The 20,242-nt window shown below is 41.6% G+C and overlaps 1 protein-coding gene across 2 annotated transcripts in view; it reads right to left on the bottom strand.

Moving 5' to 3' along the window:
• Window positions 1-18,639, bottom strand: part of HTR2A (5-hydroxytryptamine receptor 2A) — a 30,014-nt gene extending 11,375 nt beyond the window's left edge. The window contains exons 1-3 of one of the 2 annotated variants that reach the window (XM_062607363.1): window positions 18,243-18,639; window positions 17,114-17,771; window positions 12,238-12,438 (exon numbers count right to left, since the gene is read on the bottom strand). In XM_062607363.1, coding sequence (XP_062463347.1) covers window positions 12,238-12,438; window positions 17,114-17,528 — 616 coding nt within the window. In that variant the 5' untranslated portion in view covers window positions 17,529-17,771; window positions 18,243-18,639. The remainder of the gene's footprint in view (window positions 1-12,237; window positions 12,439-17,113; window positions 17,772-18,242) is intronic. The other variant, XM_062607364.1, reaches the window with a different exon arrangement.
• Window positions 18,640-20,242: the final 1,603 nt, after the last annotated feature.

Genomic DNA, 20,242 nt, shown 5'->3' with positions numbered 1-20,242 from the left:
TGTCTTACTGTTGTGTTTCTCATTTATGTCCTAAGTCCCAAAGCCTGTTTCTTACAAGAACAGAGATGTGTCTCTCCAAATTAATTTGCAGGACTGTGATAATAAATTAAATAGAAATAGAGGAACATTACAGGAAGGACAGAGCAAGAAATGAAGGACAGGTCCCCCTTTTTGACCCAACTAACTAGAAACCCAGGGCTCCAGAGTGAGCTGAGAGAGGAAATTGCTGATGGAGTCACTTACTACTTTGATATAATCCTGCTCACTTACAAAATGTGCATGCAGTCCTATTTCCTCAAGGCAGTAAGAATCCAACAGCAGGAAGCAGTTTCTTTGCTCTTGGCTTTAAGTGCTATTTCTGCCTATACACACCTCAAATCCCCTTTCCTGTGCTGCAGGGCTGTTTACAGCAGTTCTTTGCCCTTCATGTCTTGTCCTTCTTATTTCCTTGTTCAATTTTTGAATCATTCTGAGTATTTGAAGAAGACACAACCTTTTGCATAACAATTTCCAGTAGAGCCTCTCCACCAACACAGTCTTTGCTTTTCAGCTAGTGGTGTTATCTTTGGTTTGGGCAAAGGCTTCTGCCGAGGTTCTTAGTGGCTTCTCACAGCTATCTCAAATTGTTATCCCTCTGTGTAGCAGGACTAACCACTAAAGAGACTAACAGAACCATATAGATATCTACACTTATCAAAGAGATAGGAAAAAAAGAAAGAAAGATTTATAAATTTCTTGAAGAAATTTAATTTGAAAAAGGATTTAGGGACTGGGGATTCCAGATTATGCCATTCATAAAGGCAGCAAACTGAAACAGAGAATATTGCTATTGCAACCAATCCCTCTTAGTGCCAGCACAGGTTTGGACAGGCTGCTTTCACCTTCTGCTGACTGCAGTGGGCAGAGTGGAGGCCTCCAAGGGGGTAAGAAATTGATGGACAAAGATGTGCTGCCAGGTCTGGTCTTCCATAAGCAGGAAAGAAGTCACACTTCCCAAAGCTAGTCTTGGTATCTCATTTGAATATTCATAGAATCATAGAATAGTTAGGGTTGGAAAGGACCTTAAGATCATCTAGTTACAACCCCCCTGCCGTGGGCAGGGACACCGCACACTAAATCGTATCACCCAAGGCTCTGTCCAGCCTGCGCTTGAACACCACCAGGGATGGGGCATTCACAGCTTCCCTGGGCAACCCATTCCAGAGCCTCACCACCCTTACAGTAAAGAACTTCTTCCTTATATCCAATCTAAACTTCCCCTGTTTAAGTTTTAACCCGTTACCCCTTGTCCTGTCAATACAGTCCCTAATGAAGAGTCCCTCCCCAGCATCCCTATAGCCCCCTTCAGATACTGGAAGGCTGCTATGAGGTCTCCACGCAGCCTTCTCTTCTCCAGGCTGAACAGCCCCAGCTTTCTCAGCCTATCTTCATACAGGAGGTGCTCCCGTCCCCTGATCATCCTCGTGGCCCTCCTCTGGACCTGTTCCAACAGTTTCATGGCCTTTTTATGTTGAGGACACCAGAACTGCACACAGTACTCCAAGTGAGGTCTCACGAGAACAGGGTAGAGGGGCAGGGTCACCTCCTTCGACCTGCTGGTCATGCTCCTTTTGATGCGGCCCAGGATACAGTTGGCTATTAAATATTTTTTTTAGTTATTTCCTAATGTGCTTGTAGTTATTCCCGGCTAATGACCTCCTTGCCCCTTGACTGTATGTGGCCTCATTGTAACTGCAGCTCTGCAGTGCTTCTGTCTTTGTGAAGTCTTTCTGCTTGGAGTTAGCATACTGGTGACTTGCTGTACAGAACCACCACAGGTAAAACCTTCACCTCTAGGGCCAGCAACTAGAAAGAGTATGTTCTTGATCAGTGGAAATCTCAGAAATTTGAAAGACTTCATCAATTCATACAGAAATTTTCTGTGGCACATATTTGTGTTCCATCTGCTTGTTTACTGTAGCATTTATATCTACTGAGGCACAGAACTTTTCTTAATGAAGAGATACCAAACTGCACAGTAAATAACTTTTTGTACAATATGGCTAAAGAACAAAATAATGTGTATCAAATGCCAGATTCTTCCACAGGACTTACATGGATGCAGTGATCTCCCTTTTACTGTGCTTGGTTAGACCTCATGGTCTGATTCTGAATATTTTACTGATGTTAAGCCTGGAGAAATATGTCAAAATATCCCAGTGCTAGACTCAATGTGTCAACTTTTACACAGAATGTAAATCTCTTCACCTTGTGTAGATTACTGTGCAAATAGAAGTCATTATAAACACATCTAGAAGGAGGAAGAGGGAGGCAAGATGGTATCTGTGCTTACTTTTGCAGCAGAAGGCCAGACAGAGCTGTTTAGCTCCAAGAGATCCAGGAGGTTAAAAGCTAATAATAGGGAGAGACTAAAATTCTTTTCCTCTTTACTACTCCAGAGGAATCCAGTCAACCTGATCTCTAGGAAATAGCATGCAATTGTGCCATGTAGAGCAAACCTGTCCACCTGAGAAAGCACCATCATGTTCCCAATGTGAAAGTTTAGTCCATCCTTAGAGATGGGACAAATATGAAATCATAACGAAAGTTATATTCTACCAGAAGGAAACAGGTCTTCCCAGTGGTTGTTATTTACTTGCATCATAAACACAGGGCTGAATACTGTGGAATAAACAGCTCCAGTTTTGATCAGCCAGAAAAGAGAGCCCTTATCACGATGCCTCAGCCTGCTTTCAGGATGTCATAGGAGTTTGACAGTCTGTTTTCCATCAATGAGTCTGGAGGACATCGTAGGAAAAATTAGCTGACAGGTATTTCTAAATTTGTTGTAGGTAATTAGGAATATGTTGTCTCAGCTCTGACAAAACCCCAGACTTATTAGCTGGGTTTCTGCTTTGAAATGATGCCAATGGCATGGGCCAGGAAATGCACTGGGAAAGTTAATTGCACCCTGAGTGTGATCGTTTGTAATGATCCTGCTAATCCTGCTAAGGTTTTAATTTAAAAGCAGAATTCTGTGATACGTTTTTCTTTCTTAACATTATAAAATGCAAAATCTGGCTTCAATAAAATTTAATTCTTTAAAACACATAAAAGAAGCTGTAAAATTGCTCTGCAAAATTTAAAAAAGAATGAAAATGCCTTTGTTTTTGACATTTTCTTTTATGTAATACAGTGCTACTTTATCAATAGTTTTTTAATTTAGGAGGTGATTAATTTCAATTACAGTGTACAAATGAAAGTGTTTCTAAATCCCAACATGATGTCTTGTTCACTTCATTTCTATTCATCTATACTGCATATGGCATTTGCTATGCAGAAATCCCAGTTCCTCTGATTAGGGGTGCTCAAATAATTTCTTGATCAATACATGATCCTGTTTTGAGCAGGTACTGTTGTAGAGACCTATTGGGAAAAGATCAGAGCAGGCCTGTGAACATGTCCTTCCTGCATTTTGCAACACTTCACATGGCACTTTCTGCAGAAAAGGGCATCCTGTGGTAGGACCTAGAGTCATCCTTTCCCCTCTGGACAGGGAATCTATTCTGGATACTTGTATGTATTGCATGCTGTGCTGGGTACATGACTGGCTTAAAATACAGCATTTCAGGGAAGGAGAAATAACTTCTAATAGGCACTGTACTGTTACTGCCTTTTTTCTTGAAACATTCCATTTACTCTGATGTATCTTACAAAGAGAGACTGGCTGATCACGAACAGTTACTTATTCATTCAAAGAATCCTGCTAATAGGACCAGCCTGGTCCAATTGCACCTAATGCTTTTTCACCATTAGATTCAGGAGAAATATGGTCTTCAAAGCAAAGTTAAAACCAAAAACCAGAAAAAAAAATACAATGAACAAATTCTATCATCAGCACCTTGACTAACCAAGGTCTTTCCCCATAGCTCTGCACTAAAAATACAGATTTATTGTTTAAAACTTGCCCTTAAAAATAAAACCAAAGCAGAAAGAAAAGCCACGCATTAATGTTTTGACCACTTATTTTGGTTTTTACCTGTAAAGCAGAATGTTTCTTGCAAAAGAGGTGCTCACAGAATGGGTGTGCCTTTTTAATAGGCACAACCTTCATCTCCTTCTGATAATCAGGTAATTACACAAAGGAAATGGTAAATGAATACACAATTATTATTCTTCATTTGACAATATATATGTACTGTTATAATGTATTATTCCCCATCCAGAGGTATGCCACGTTTCTCAATGTCTCTGGTTTGGAAATGTGGCCTTATGGAATTTTTTAATGTTGTTTCTTTATATCCATGTTTCCAGCTTTGGAGAATTTATAGAGCAGTTCAATAATTACTATTCCTTTAAGCATTTTTTTTTGTTAAAAAAAAAGTGTAAAGTTAATAACACCTCTTTGTCAGGTAATGAAAACAACATACAAGTTCAAAATGCACACTGTTTTAACCTTCACAGTTATGAGAGGGAGGTATGTGTGTTGGTCTGGTGGATGACAATGTGTTCACTCTTCTGGGAAGAACAAATCAGCCAGAGGATTCTGTTACATGGGAAATACAGAATAATTTGCAGCAGTGAGGAAAGTAAATATGATATTTATGTCTCTTTCTCGGAACCATCTTAAGTAATCTTTCATAACCAAAATACATGTGCTAGCCAACTTAGAAATGTGTGTCACAGCACTGAATGTTAACTTCCCTTGGACAACCTACGTATTAGTTGCTTCTTTAGTCATTAGTTGTTGCTGCTGGTGGTGTTGTTAGTATGGCAGTGAACTCTGTACTGGCATAATTGTTGACTACTGAGCTTCACACGTTGTGTCTGTACAATAAAACAATGAAGATCCTGCATCTGTGAGATGGGGAAGCTCTCCTACTTTTATAAAATGTTGTTCCGTGGCCTTTTGTTATAGCTAATGCAAATTTCTCTATATGTTGTGTCACAGTTTTTGACAACAGTTATGGAATTTTATTTTTATGGTGGCATCAACATCCACAAATGGAAAAGATCCCAGGGGATTGCCCAAACACAAAACCTACAATGCTTGCCCTTGAAATCCCCCAGCTGGAAAGAGCAAACAGTTTGTTCACTCTTTGGGAGATGATTTCGTAAGTATGATAAAAAAAAAAGAAGGAAATGTTAACTAAGAAAATTATTATAAATACCACTAAGAATACAAAGCCAGGTTTTTAAAAGAAGAAATTGAAGCAAAGCAAATGACTACATGGTAAAGTGAGTAGTGTAGCAGATATTTCAAGTTTAGCTACAGCACTTCCAAATTTAGGTGCTCAATTTTGAATCTATATTGTTGGAGTACAGTGCTGTGTGTAATTAATTGCAATTTTATGTATTTTGGCAGTATATTCCATTTTATAACAAGTGGTCTTTTCCTATGCCAAGCCATACCTAAAATAGACTTGAATGAACTAGAAAATTATACTTATGTCATCTCAAAGAAATGTAGGATGAGATGGATCCAGAGCAAGGATTCCCATCCTACTGCCCTTTGGCTATTTGTGCCTTTTGAAAACAGTAAAGGGACTTTCAAATGAAAGCTAGCTTTGGCAGTAGAGGGAGTGAGCTGAAGGAGGCCAGAGCTGTCAATAAACCACGATCCAGAGACAACAGTAGTTGAACTCTACCAGTCCCAACTCCTTCCCTGCCCCTTCGTACTCTGCAGGACAACAAGAGCTCATGCAGAGAAATTGCAGGCTACCTGTGAGCCTGTGTTTTACCATAAAGCTTCGCACTGCCAAATTATCGAGGTCTCAGTTTGTTTTGTACACCTGGAGGTAGCTTTTCACATCCTGCACTCTGAAGAATGTTGCTTCACGTGCTGCAGTTATTTCTGAATTTTTGAAGCCTCAAAAGCAATAGCAATATTTTAAAGAGTTATGTGGTGGGAGGTATTTCACCAGCTTCATCCAGCTCCACCTGGACTTCTTTTCTGCATGAAAAATACTGAATAAATCTAAGTTAGTGACTGGGGAGAGCAGAGACTGCCTGAAGGCAGTGAACAGATGTGTAGGCTGAGTGAGAAATGGTAAGAGAAGAGAAAACTCAGCTAAGAGGATTTGGGCTTCATCAAACTTTGCCTTACTTAGACCATTAACAGAGGAATAGAGAAAAATAAGGACTGAGGAATGATAGGTATAGAGGCTTAACATTCATAATTCTTTTATGTGGCATTTTCAAGGATTTTTAAAGGAGAGAATGGTGTATTCTTGGCCACTTGCAGAGCAGTAAGTTTCTCAGGCTGACTTAGCACTCAGAGGTGCTTTACCCTTATTTTTCAGTATAGGCTGAATACATTTCTATAAATTCCAGTGAAAGACTATTCAAAATTCAACTTTATTTTTTCTAGGAAGAGGAAATGGGAAATGCTTAGGCTTTTTACACCTGTTTTCAGTGACAACCTCTGTGCTTTAAAACAAATGGAATAATTTTGAGAGTTTAATGGGCTTTTGCCTTCAACAGCTACAAATAATCTAATTATCTAGCCACTCTGGGTACTGGGTGATTTAAGAATTAAAGACACAATTAGGATCTGTTACAGCAGTTAGAATCCATTTTAAACCAATTGCCTGTGGCATTACATGGTCTGGTGAAAGAAAGGCCGCTGGCTAAATGCTCTTCTTCCAGTGAATTCAAAAACAAATGTTGTAATACAAGTTTTTTGTTTTGTTTTTTTTTAAACTAAGAAAGTCAATATTTCAGAAATGAAGTAAATCAAATTATCTGTGGGGTTTTTCTGCTGTGTTTTAAATACTATATATGTCAGTGAAGTCAACAGAAGGAAAACAACCGATGGTTTTTTGGATCAAATTCACTGAATAGATTTGTGAATTTAGTGAATAAAAGAAAACTACAAATTTAGAGAATGAAAGTATTATTACTTAGGTAAATTAAGGTAAATTAAAAGTCATAATGAAAGAGACTTGATAGATCGGGAAACACTAAAAGAACTTCTGCATGTCCCACAAATCAGCTATAAGTATTTGCAGGAGTCAGTGAGCAGGTAGGTAAGGGTAATCCAGCTGATAAAATGTTCCTGGATTTCCAGAAAGCTCTGACAACACTGTTTTATAAGAAATCAAGCTCAATAGCAGAAGAGGAAAGATCCTCCTGAAGTAAAAGAATGGGGTGAAAGAAAACAAAGGGTAAGATTAAACACTTTGTTTCTACAGTGAGGGCAGTAGAAGGAAGTGTCCCACAGCCCTTTTCGTTCACCAGTGCTGTTCAGTTCATCCATGACCTGTTTGCATGGCCAATAGCACTGAATAAAATGTGCTGGTAACACATGGCTGTTGGCTGTAGAGAATTGCAGAAGGTCGTCATCAATCTCAGCTAATGGATAGCAAAGTAGCAGATGAAATTGTACAGTGTTTGGGGGGTAACCCTATTTAGGAATGCAAAACTATTTGCTATTACTCAGGAAAGAGAGGAGTGCCACAAAAATTGTCAGAGGCCTGGAGCACCTCTCCTACGAAGAAAGGCTGACAGAATTGGGGTTCTTCAGTCTGGAGAAGAGAAGGCTCTGGGAGAGTTTACTGTGGCCTTTCGATATGTAAAGGGGGCTTATAAGAAGGATGGAGAGGGAATTTTTGTCAAGTCCTGTAGTGACAGGACAAGGGAAAATGATCTTAAACTGAAAGAGGGTAGATTTAGGTTGGACAGAAGGAAGAAAGTTTTTTTCAATGAGGGTGGTGAGATGCTGGCAGAGTTTACTCAGAGAAGCTGTGGATGCCCTGCCATTGGAAATGTTCTATATCATGTTGAATGGGGCTTTGAGCAACTTGAGCCAGTGAAAGATTCCTTGCCCATTGCAAGGTCATTGGAACTAGGTGGTCTTTAAAGGCCACTTCCAACCCAAATCATTCTATGATTCCTTGATTTTGGAGTCACTGAGCTGAGCATCCTTGAGCTCAGTGTGTGGGAATGATCTGAAAGACTAAAAGAAAGGTAGGATTTATCAAAGTGGGAATTTATAACAAAGCAGAAAATATTACCACACCACATGAGTTCATGGCGTGTTCATCTCCTGAATGTTGTGGTCTGGCCACCTGTGTATATAGATTCAGAGAAAAGTAAAAGATGACCTGGGCACATGTCCCAGTTTCATCTGAGATAGAGTTAATTTTCTTCTTGGCAGCAGGCACAGTGCTGTGTTTTGGTTTTAATATGGGAATAATGCTGATAACACACCAATGTTTTAGTTGTTACTAAGTAGTGTTTACTGACCAACAACTTTTCAGTCTCTCATGCTCTCCCAATGAGGAGAGGCACAGGAAGTTGGGAGGGAGCACAGCCAGGATGGCTGACCCAAGTGGGACAAAGGGATGTTCCATATTATAGAGCATCATGGTCAATATATAAAGGGGGGGGGGGGAAGTTAGAATCGTAGAACATCAAACCCAACTGTTACCCCAGGACTGCCAAGTCCACAACCAAACCATGTCACTAAGTGCCTCACCTACACAGTTTTTGAGCACTTCCAGGGACAGTAACTCTACCACTTCCCTGGGCAGCCTGTTCCAATGCCTGAGCACCCTTTCAGTGAAGAAATTTTTCCTAGTATCCCATCTAAACCTCCCCTGTTGCAGTTTGAGTCTGTTTCCTCTTTTCTTGTCAGTTGTTATGCGGGAGAAGAGACCAGCCACCTCCAAGCTCAATCCTCCTTTCAGATACTTGCAGAGAGTGATAGGGTCCCCCCTGAGCCTTCTGTTCTCCAGACCAAACACCCCCAGTTCCTTCAGCCATTCCTCATCACACTTGTGCTCCAGACCCTTCACCAGCTTCTTTGCTCTTCTCTGGACCCTCTCCAGCACCCAAATGTCTTTCTTGCAGTGAGGGGCCCAGAACTGAACACAGGATTCGAGGTGTTGCCTCACCAGTGCCAGTACAGGGGAATGATCACTGCCCTGACTCTGCTGGTCACACTGTTTCTGATACAGGCCAGGATGCCATTGGCCTTCTTGGCTGCCTGGGCACACTGCTGGGGTGAGGGCCATGAGGGGCTGATCACTGCTCAGGGATGAGATGGACTTCAGTCAGTGGGTGGTGAACAACTGTATTGTGCATCACTTGGCTTTTTATCTTGATTTTTATTCCTCTCTTTATTCTTACTCTTATTTTCTTATCCTTATTAACTTTATTTCAAATATTAAATTGCTCTTATCTCAACCAACAGGTTTTACCTTTTCCAATTCTCCTCCCCATCCCATGGGGATGGGGTAGGGGAATGAGTAAGCAACTGTGTGGTACTTAGTTGCTGTTTGGGATTAAACCACAATGGCATAGGATACTACTGCACAGAGCCTAAATAGATTTGGATTCAGCCTAGTAAAACAATCATCGAAAGGGGCTGTGTAAGAAGATGGACTAAGGACTTTGACAGTGAGGGAACTATTGAGGGTCTCTGATCAGAAGGTTCCCCCCTCTCCCCCTGGTAAAATGAACCTCAACGTAGGGCAACATAATGTCCTTCATTTCTTTCTCTTGCTTTTTACCCTCCATCTCATACACCATGACAGTTCACAGGGTACCAGCTCAGCTGCAGACTGCAGGAGCAAGGGGAAGCCAAAGGCTATCTAACTGATACTGGGGGGCAAAACCTTGAGAAACAATTCCCCTCTCTGAATTTGTCAATGCGTTGGCAGCCACAATGTGTGCTACTGAGTGTTGAGCCAGATACCTGCTCTGCCCGTGCCAGCTATAGCTATGGGAAAATGCAAAGAGTTAAATAATTTATATCCCTGACACTCTAAGTATCATTGAGAGCCTGGAGACTGGTAAATGATAGACAGAGCACCTCTTAGCTCAGAAAGCATTTCCTATTTGTAAATGTCATAGAAAACACCTCACTCTTCAGAAACCATTTCCTGCCTATTCTGAGTTGAATGGTAGGAGATCAGGACAGGGTTGAAGACTGACTGACAGCAAGTTGCATGGGTGATCTGGTATCTATGAAAGTTCCTTATAATACTGGCATTTTTCTTTATTTTATTAGTATAGCAATATGCCATGGTGCAAATTCAATACAGCCTGGCTGTAACTAGCTCAGCAGCTTCCTTACAGCTTGTTGTGTGTTTGCTTCCCAATTTGTCCTCTGGAGCACATCACATTTGCTTTCATGACCCAGCTCCCAGGCTGGGAACAGACACATCTTCCTTCAGCTTGTCTCCCCATTCCCCTTGCTCCCATGGGACTAGCAAACCAGCCCAGCACCACTTCATTCCTGCACACCTCAGTGTGCTTGCCTGCATTAATTTATGTCTATTTAACCTGCTCACTGTTTTGATGACAGTTGATGTGTGAGTGAGGTGGAATTTACCCTATCAGCCCACCTATTTTGCCGATCCAATGTTCTCTTACATGTGTCCTCATCCAGCTGCAGTAGAGCGGGGCTCTGTCCTCTTAAGTCATGGCACACTTCAGTGCTTTTCAGTAAAATAAGGAACTGTATTTTTCAGAGTTATATAAATAGGGACCATGTTCCTATCACCTGCCATAGTGGTAACAAATAACATCTGCGGTTCATCTGATCACTGTTATAAGAAAATTCTCCAGAGAGCAGAAAAAGTATTTTTACGAAAGGCAAGTTGTTATTAGTTACTACTGCAAAGAATAGTCCTAACTTCTGAAATTTTATAGCAAGATATCAAAGAACTAAATCCTCCTGCTACAGGACATAATCCATGCTGTAACTAATAAGGCTTAAACAATATTTTTTTCTGGTTTCATTTTAATTCAGATACTCCAGCAGTGAGCCCTTATCTAAGGAAAGAGGCTGAGTGGCACGGACCACCAGTTTGCCCCTTGAATGGTCATTCTGACCATTCTGTGAATTTATTTGTGTTTACAAAGAACAGTAGTTCAACACACACTAAGCACGGGCACCACACACAAATACAGAAAAGCACAGTGTGTACAAATTAGAGGAATGCTTGCCCTTTTTATGTTATATGGAGAATGCACTGAAAATGCTTGCACTTAGCAGTGTCCGAAATTGGAAAAACTGCACAGAGTTTTCTAGTGGATTGATGAAAATGTGACTGTAGACATACAAGGTATGATTCATCTAATCTAAATGAAGACATCCACATCTGAGTTGCTTTAGGCTTCCTTTCTAGTTGAAAGATAGGTATTTTTAGGGTGGAGTTCACATGGCCTGTGCTAGACATCTATATCTGATCAGCTGAATGTATCCCAGAGCCACACGTGATGCTGCTGAACCTCACCAGGTCTTAGAGGATGCAGAACTGTCCTCTTGTTGTGAGAGGGCTCCCACTATTTCTTGCTGTGCAGCAGAAGATACAGCTATTTTAAGTCATAAAAATCTTAGACTGTTTTTGCTCAGCCTGTGAGCCAGGACCAAGAGGAAGGCCAGGAGACAATTCAGAGACTCAGGCAGGCAGAAGTGTTAGATGTCATCTCCTTTCTTTCCCCTCAGAAGAACAGTAATGGATTACAGTTACCACTTGAAATAATGTGTATTAGCCAGGGAAGCAGCTAATTACCTTTCATTGCAGGCAACACTCAGCAAAAGAGTGATTTTTTCCTACTTCTGAATAAGTGAGATGCCAGTGCTGGGGAGGGGGGAGAGAGGGAGGGGGGCAGGAAATTCCTGGTGCCGTGAGACTGCTCTGGACCCAGGGTGCTGTCACCGTGGGAATGAAACAGCGACATTCCTATGCCTAGTTTGAGCCTCTGGGTTTTGCTAGTGCAAAAAAAGAGATTTATCCAGTGAATCATTCAGGGCACCTATTTTAGACTGTAACTCTGAACTGTCCTGTGGAGAAACTCCTCTTATTTACAGTGTATACAGAGTGTCTATTGACTCCTAAACAGGACCTATACAGGACCCATTATACACACCAACAAAGGCAGAAAAGATCTGCCGGTAAGAACCATCTCTAAGCAAATTATGAGAAATAGGGACCAACCAACTTACATAAACCAGGAAAATTTTTTTTTAAGTTGAGATAATTTTTTCTCTTTAGATGTTAAGATGATGATCCGTATGGGAAATAAACACATCTTTGCAACAACTTGAACTCAGTAGTCCTGTCACTAATATATATTCTCCTCCATGTCCCGCTGTTGATTTCCATTGCATAATTACTATGGTACAGCACTTAGGCACGCAAAATATTGCAGGCAGAGAATACAGTTTTAGATTGCAGCGTATATGTCACATCCTCTGAAAGGGCAGAAATCTGCAATTACATGCTGAAATATTGCCTCACTTACCAACTGATATGGTCCAAACAGCAATTATTTTTGCAAAAGCCTTAGTTCTTGAGTTAAACCGGCTGTGATGGATGGGGTTTCGAATGGCAATATAGCGATCCAGTGAGATGGCACAGAGATGCATGATGGAGGCAGTGGAGAAAAGTACGTCCAAGTAGATCCAGACAGCACAGAGCTTTGTAGGCAGAGGCCATGTGTATCCTGCACAAGAGAAAGTTGACATGAGCTAAGGATGTGGCATACATCTTTCGTTGTGACACATATGTCTCTTTGCATGTATCCTTCTAGAAGGAGACAGTAGTAAGTGATCCATTCAATAGAACCTGCCTGCCACTGTTTTAAGAAGCCTTTTTCATTTGCTTGCAACCTTCTAACTCTGTAGCTTTTAGGACTCTCCTCCTTTCCCAGGCCACAGGCAGTGTAAGTTTGTTTCTTTTTAATTCTATTTGCATAACACTAGTGCTTGATGTTCTAGTTAACCATCTCTGGCAGCAAATCTATGGAAAGAGAAGCAATTTTGCCATTGTAAACGTGTAAATTCTGTAAGTTCTCAATTTTGTTTTAGGACTTTTTATCTATGTAATTACTGCATTATTAACACCTGCTGATATGCGCAGCTGCCTAAATTCTGAACCTGAAACTTTAGATTTAGTGGCAGCTGAAGAAAGAAATGTATTTTGTTGTATACCAGTGATATTTATCTTGACTGTTTTTAGGCAACTGCCACGTACTTAAATAAGGATATGCTCTCTATCAATGAATATTGATAGACTCCTTCAGAAAGAGCAATCCAAAGCAAACACATTAATGTTTACCAATATCCAGCCTCTATCTTCTTTGCTGCAAATTAAGCCTCCCCCTTATCCTTGTTCTTTCCAATAGCCATGAAGAATAATTGATGGCTCTCCTTTCCAGAAACTATTGGAAGATGGCTATCGTGTCTTGCCTAGTTGTTTGGGTTTTTAACTCATCCAGACTAAGCAAAAACAATTCCTTTATCTTTTGCTTACAGACAATGCTTTTAAAATTTTTGTGCTTCTTGTTTCTCTGCCCTGGAGTCTATTTAATTTATCCATATCTTGCTTATCATTCAGTGACCAAAACAGGTCTTGCTATTCTTGCAAAGGCCTCCCAGCTGCTAAGTGAAATACAAGACTGCTTCACAGGTCTTGCAGGGAATGTTCTTACTTACAAAACCTGGAATGATGAGTGCCTTTTGTATAAAAATATCATACTACTGATGTATGCATAGCTTATGATCCTGTTCAGCATTCCTGAAAGCTGGGCAAATTTCCCCATCAGTAGTTGGTTTGCTATTGTTTTCCTAAGTTGGTATTCTTGCATTTATCCTCACTGAATGTTGTTTGCCCATTTGACTTTCTCTTCAGGGATCCAGATGCTTGTTGGTGATTCTGAGCCAGTACCTCTGACTGCCTGTAACCTCTTCCAGCTTGGAGCTTTTGGAAAGCTGTGGAAGTCACACTCTGTTCACTACACAAGCTGCTAGCAGCAGTACTGAGCAGACCCAGGCTAAACAAAGCCCTTCAGGACCTTCGTCCAAAGGCCCTTTTAATCCTTCAGGGAATGGGTAAGAACTCTCCTTGGAGCAAGTTTTACAGTTATACGTGTCCTTATCTTGTGGTGATTTAATTTGGGGTATATTACTCAAGCTGTCCATGGCAGTGCAGCATTGGGCAATGCCAAACCTGGTATTATGAGAACACACTAGTATTTTTGTGACTGCCTGACCCCTTTGGAGATGCAGTACAAGATTTGCAACAGCTGGGAGAGAGGAAAAGGCAGAGGAGCTAGGTCTGTGCCTAATTAAATTTAGTCTCAGTAAGCACTGAGGAGACCTATTTCTTGGTGCTCTTGGACTGCTGTAATATGAGCTGACCTTGACAAGCCATACAATATTTATGGGTATGTTTTATCTTGTTTTCTGATCTTCCAGTGGGGAATCTGGTCTCTGGAATGTGTTATGTGGGCACTGGCTTTCAGAGGCATGTCTGCTCTCTGTCAGGACAGGACAGTTTACAAAGGGAAAAGCGATAAAGTATTTTTACACTTGACAACGTGCATCTGTTCTTTTGCTTCAGTGGCCTTTGGGACCAAATTTGTCATATCCTTCTAGATGTCTTGTCCTTGCTCTAAACACGGATGTGGCAGGGATAAAACAGCACCCATTTTATGTGGCACACATTATGTGGACTTTTTATGTGGAGCATGGCACAGGGTACCTCTGCCTTGTGCCATGCTTTGGCCACTGTCAAATTCACCCCTTAACATATCCAGGGGGAAACAAGACAAAAAACTGGCTGCAATTTAAAGATTGGGTAGGCAGGTCAAGTTCCATAATTTCATATGGTCCATGGGAGCTCCTGCACTCCAGGAGCTCATATGAGGCAGTAGCATCCAAGGGATAAGGAAGCGATGCTTGTGCACCTCTTCATTTTCACATTGAGAGACTTACAGGGAGGGCAGATAGCCCCTAGGATGAGATAAGATTTTCTTTCTGATGTAGCAAGAGAGTAGCAACCAGGAGAGATGTTTTCTCACAAGGCCTTTCAGGTGAGGAGGCAAAAAAGCCAAGCTGGCCAGGATGGTTGGGCTGCTGTTCTGTTGGTAACAGGAGGTGCAAGAAAACTGTTTTGAGTGAAAGGCTAAGGAACTGCTGTGAGGAAAGAAGAGAGGAGAGTCTGTAGCCATGGGCAATTGCTGAGGAGCAACTGTCTGCTTTATCCGAAGCACACCAGCTGAGACTGTATCTGGGGTCAGCACTGGGGTGGACAGGAGCCCTCTTAAATGACTGGTCCTTCCACTGCAGCAAGGAGTTACGCACCATCTGCCAATAATCCTGACAGCTGATCCATGCCATTGCTGCCACTCCACAATGTGGGATGAGCCTCTGAGGCAGGAGCAACAGGGATCTAGCAGCCTATGTGTTTTGGGGTGGGAACCAGCACTGTTGTTCATCTTTGTGAGTTTTCTGTTCTGTGGCAGAGCTTGGTAGCACTTGCTGAGTGTCTTTTTCCATCAAAGGGTGCTGCTGTTGAGTGGATGGAGAACCCTTCTTCCTGGCCCAAAGGGTGCAGGCTGGGACAGGCACGTGGCTGATGTGGCTGGGCAGCTGAACAGGAATTGCCCACAACAGCTGTAAAGCTCTCAAGAAGAAAATCATCTCTCTTCTGAGAAAAACAGTTACAATTGCCCTTCAAGGGGCTGGACAATGGGTGGTGGAGCACCCTTGTTCCACAGCCTTGGAGGTGCCTCAGCAGAGCAAGGTATGTGCAAAGACCCCTATCTTGGGCTCAGGACTGTCAATGTAAGTGGCCTGGCTGAAGTTGGGTGGCTGAGGTTGAGCAAATGGTCCTGTGTAAAGGGAGGTTTCACTCTGTGCCATCACTGGTTGTCCTTGGAGATTGATGGTGCACTGTGATGAGGTGATTCTTCTGGTAGCTGTGTGCACCACCAGATGATTTCTCACCCCAAGCTACCCTGCAAAGACCTCCTCTCCTTAACCTTGAAAGGGAAAAAGCAAAGATAACACACCCCCTCCCCTATGGCTTTAGGTACCTGCCGCTCCTCCACACCAGTGATTGCAAAGGAGGGGAAAGCAGCATTCCTCCACAGCGGTTTAATCTCCACTGTGTGCAGGATATCCTGCATCCCGACCTGAATCACTTCCGAGCCGCGGATTTTGGGGGCTCTTTTCCACAGCACAGAGCTTGGCCAGCAGGAGTCCCTGTTGCATGTCGCAGGGAATCACACAGGATTTTAAAGGGTTTGCTCATCTCACACATCGGACGATTTCTGCTCCAGCAGCTCTGTTTTGTGCTGTTTTTCCCACCAAAGATAATTGCATCAGTCATACAATAACTCACAATTTTGCATCACCAATGCAAAATGCTGTTTGCCAATGCTGCTGAAGACAATCTGTGTAGAAATACTGAAACTGGGAAATAAACTTCCAGTTTTCTGGATGGAATCTCTCAAGTCACAGGCTCGTGTGGACCGTTAGTCCCAAAATAGTGAGGCAATAGAAGCTTTGTAAACAACCTCACTTTCCTCCTGGCGTTGTCTGGCTTCTCCTTGAACTGTAGCAATTCAGTTGTGGCACTGGAAAACTCATTTCTCTAAGTTTAGGGATTATAACAGCCTGGTAGTATTGGCACTGAACACATAAGCTGCTGCTTTTTTTCTATGTGAGCTCTGCTGCAAATAATTTTGGTGAAAATGAGAAGGAAGATCTGCTATTAATCACCTGCAAGGGTATGAACTGTGAGTCATTATTCACTTAATTCTTAAATAACTTCTCTTAAGAAATCTTAGCTTTGCAGTTGTAAATGTGACTAAAAACTAGAATTAATTCCCATCCATTTTTTAAACTCCTACAATATTTATTCCAGCATTTGCTGCTAAGTAGATGTCTAAGCAGGATGTTGGTGTTAAGAGAATTATTTACATTTGTATAACTTCATTTAAAGAAATTGAAGGGGTTGCCTACTTTGAATCTAAAGGTAGTTATTAGTGCTTCTGTGCATATTTGCAGAGCAAAGTAAGCGGCAGGAACCTACATTCTCATTAGGAATATTGAAAATTACAAGCCAGGGTTAAAACTGAAAGAATAGAGAGAATATCTGAGTAATAAACTAATGTTTTGGACTGTGTTTAAAATGCCTATAACTAGAAATATAAAGTAGGAAAAGATACAAGTACTTCACCTATTCTTGCATCCATTAACCGATTATATATATTTCAACTTGTATAGAGTGATTACAATATTTTGTTGTAAGAGAATGAAGTAATAACAACATGTGCATGCAATGTTTAAAGCTTCTTGAAACATGCAATAGGTTACACAGCTAATACTCACCATAAAGTATGGTTAACATTGACACAGGCATGACAAGGAAACCCAGCAGCATATCAGCTATTGCGAGTGACATTAGAAAATAGTTAGTAGCGTTCTGTAGTTTTTTCTCCAGTGACACAGCCATGATGACAAGAATATTCCCAGCAATGGTTAAAACAATCACCATCACTGTCAGCAAAGCTGGCCAGTTTTTCTGTGAAAGCTGAAACAGGGAAGGGTGGCACGATGGACTCATGTTGCTTTCACAAGAAAGATTGGTTAGGTTTTCAGAGTCCACAGTCAAGTTAAAGAGATGTGATATATTAATCTCTCCAGCTCCATAAACATTTCTGTAGAGTCTTCTCTCATGATTTATTTGTATTAGGGAATTTGTAGTTGGGTTCACAGAGCTCTCCTCATCAGGAAGAATATCCATTGCTAAGTCTGAAACTGGTGAGATAAATAGTGGAAAACGGGAAATTTTCACCCCTTGTCACCATCAGGCTTTATATTCCTCAGTTGTCCATGCCAGAAGTTGAAGGAGCACAACCTTTTGCCACTAGCATGATGTAGAAAAACGTACCAGAATTACTCCAAAAGCTGAAATGTTTTGTTCTCAGTTCCATGGGAAGTCCATTGTTGGCATACATTGAAAATCCAGCTGAAAAGCAAAACCAAGCTGTAGGACAGAAATTGTGGACTTGAGGCTTCAGAGAGCAAAAATGTTGGAGAAATAAGAAACAAAAACTTTTGCAGCCACTAGGACTCCCCTCTGGAGCTACATCTTATTGCTATTGGTAACTGTAATCACCCAGTTTTAAATACAGCAGTATTAAAATAGCTTGCCATACAAAGCAGCAGAGCTCTCACTTCCCTATTAAGAAAGTTGATTAAAGATTCCATCCAGCATCTTTCTCTTGAAATAATTAGATATGCTCTTATTTATAGTTCATCTTCCATAATATGGTCATAATAAGTCTCTGACTTCTTTTGTATTTCAGTATCATTTTCAGCCTCATATCAGAGATTACACATTCTGCTCCACTCTGATCTTTATAGCTAATTGTACCTTTTGGCCCAGCCTGGCTTCAGAATGGAAATTAAACAACTAGATACTATGATAAAAAAATACAATTTAAGGAAGACTTACATTGTACTTCAGAGCCCACTCTCAGACTGCAGTTAGGTGCACTTTGTACCCTGATTTAGCATGTTCTTCACTGTGTTTAGCCAGTTTTGTGTCCTTTTTCTTCAGTCTCCTCCAAGATGGTGGTATTTGGAATAGTTTTCTTGACTTCTAAACTGCACACTTGAGTGAAGCCAGTTCCTGTGCTGTGAGGCTTGCTCTTTTCTTCTGAGAGATAGGCTGCTTGCCGACTCCTTCCTTGTGCATTTCCCCGCCCCAGGGCAAGCTATATTTAAAGTAATAATAATATCAGAGCCCTTCTCGAAGTGACACAGAAGCACACACACACAAAAAAAAAACCAGCCTGCACAGAGGAATTACTGATTTCAACAGGAATGGAATTTCTTGCTCACTGCCTTGTTCGGTTTGTCAGACCTCCCACTGTCTGGATGTCATAAACTGCAAGGTAGCAACGGCAGGGGAGGGCAGGGGAAGGCAGACCCAAGAGGGTCTTTTTGGTAAACTAGCAGCTTTTGCAGTGTGTATTTCTGGGGTCCTCTGCTTGCATACTTTTTCAGTGCGCACTTTCCATTTGCAGAGGGTGGCTCGCAAACACATGCAATTACAGTGTTTTGCAGGATGCAGGATTAAAAGAGACAAATTCTAATGCTTGCGATGGTAGATACTAGTGAAAAATGTAAAGTGTGAAGTTTTACATGTAGAGGGGGAATTATGCCAGCCTGACGAGGAAGGAGTAATATTTAATCCCCTTCCGTTTTAACTCCAGGTCTGTGCTGACATGTTAATCAAATTGGCAATGGATATTTATAAAAATTGAAGTCACTCTGATGTCATGCTCATTTTTCAGGAGGTGGGTGTAACAGTTAACCCTAGCAGCCTGTCCCAAGCAAGTGTCCTAGATGAAGCAGTTCAGTAAAGCAAAGCAGTAAAGGCACCGTTTCTGCCTTTTACATCTGCTGCCAGGACACTGATGAAGAAGTAGCCAACTCTTCAATTTGCCACCTTACACAAAGCCTACTGCCATTTTTTTTTGAGACTTATGGTTGTCAGTATGTCAGCTGAGTGATCCCTTGCTCATCCTGAAATATACTGCACATTTACATCATGTAGAGGGCAATGGATTTACACAGGCAGGCTCAGGCAGTATGCAGTGAGATCTCAGAGAGGTGCGAGTGTCACTGAGCACCAGTGGTTTCCGGAGCGTCCACACGAGCTGCAGCATGCACCCATAGCTCAGCTCTATCTGCGGCACCACTAACCCATGGGGATCCCAGGGGAGTGCAAACACAGGAAGAGTTATATTAGACATGTTATATTATACTTATATACATATATATACATTTATATACCTATATATATATATTACATATATAGTAAAAGTTATACATATCAGCTCAGCTGACATGTACCAATCTCTTGAGGGGTCAAAACCTTATAAAAGTGAGTCTTGGAGCGCGCACCAAAGAACATCCAGATCATTAAGAAACTGTTACAGAAAGTTTTTCACAGTAAGCTCCTTTGGAACCAGTTTTGCTCCCAGCTGAGTGCAGACCAACAGCTGTCACAGCAGAATGGAGCAGCCAGGCTGATGCCCACATAGAATCATAGAATTGTTAGGGTTGGAAAGGACCTTAATATCAAATAGTTCCAACCCCCCTGCGGTGGGCAGGGACACCTTACGCTAAATCATATCACCCAAGGTCTTGTCCAACCTGGTCTTGAGCACTGCCAGGGATGGAGCATTCACAACTTCCCTGGGCAACCTATTCCAGTGCCTCACCACCCTTACAGTAAAGAACTTCCTTCTTATATCCAACCTAAACTTCCCCTGTTTAAGTTTTAACCCATTAACCCTTGTCCTGTCACTACAGTCTCTAATGAAGAGTCCCTCTCTAGCATCCCTATAGGCCCCCTTCAGATACTGGAAGGCTGCTATGAGGTCTCCATGCAGCCTTCTCTTCTCCAGGCTGAACAGCCCCAACTTCCTCAGCCTGTCTTCATAC

The sequence above is a fragment of the Pezoporus occidentalis genome, unplaced genomic scaffold (assembly GCF_034315485.1).
Source record: "Pezoporus occidentalis ecotype Australia unplaced genomic scaffold, CSIRO_AGI_Poc_V1 ctg122, whole genome shotgun sequence".
NCBI lineage: Eukaryota > Metazoa > Chordata > Aves > Psittaciformes > Psittacidae > Pezoporus > Pezoporus occidentalis.
The sequence above is the reverse complement of the archived record's forward strand: the minus strand, read 5'-3'. Positions and strand labels throughout refer to the sequence as shown.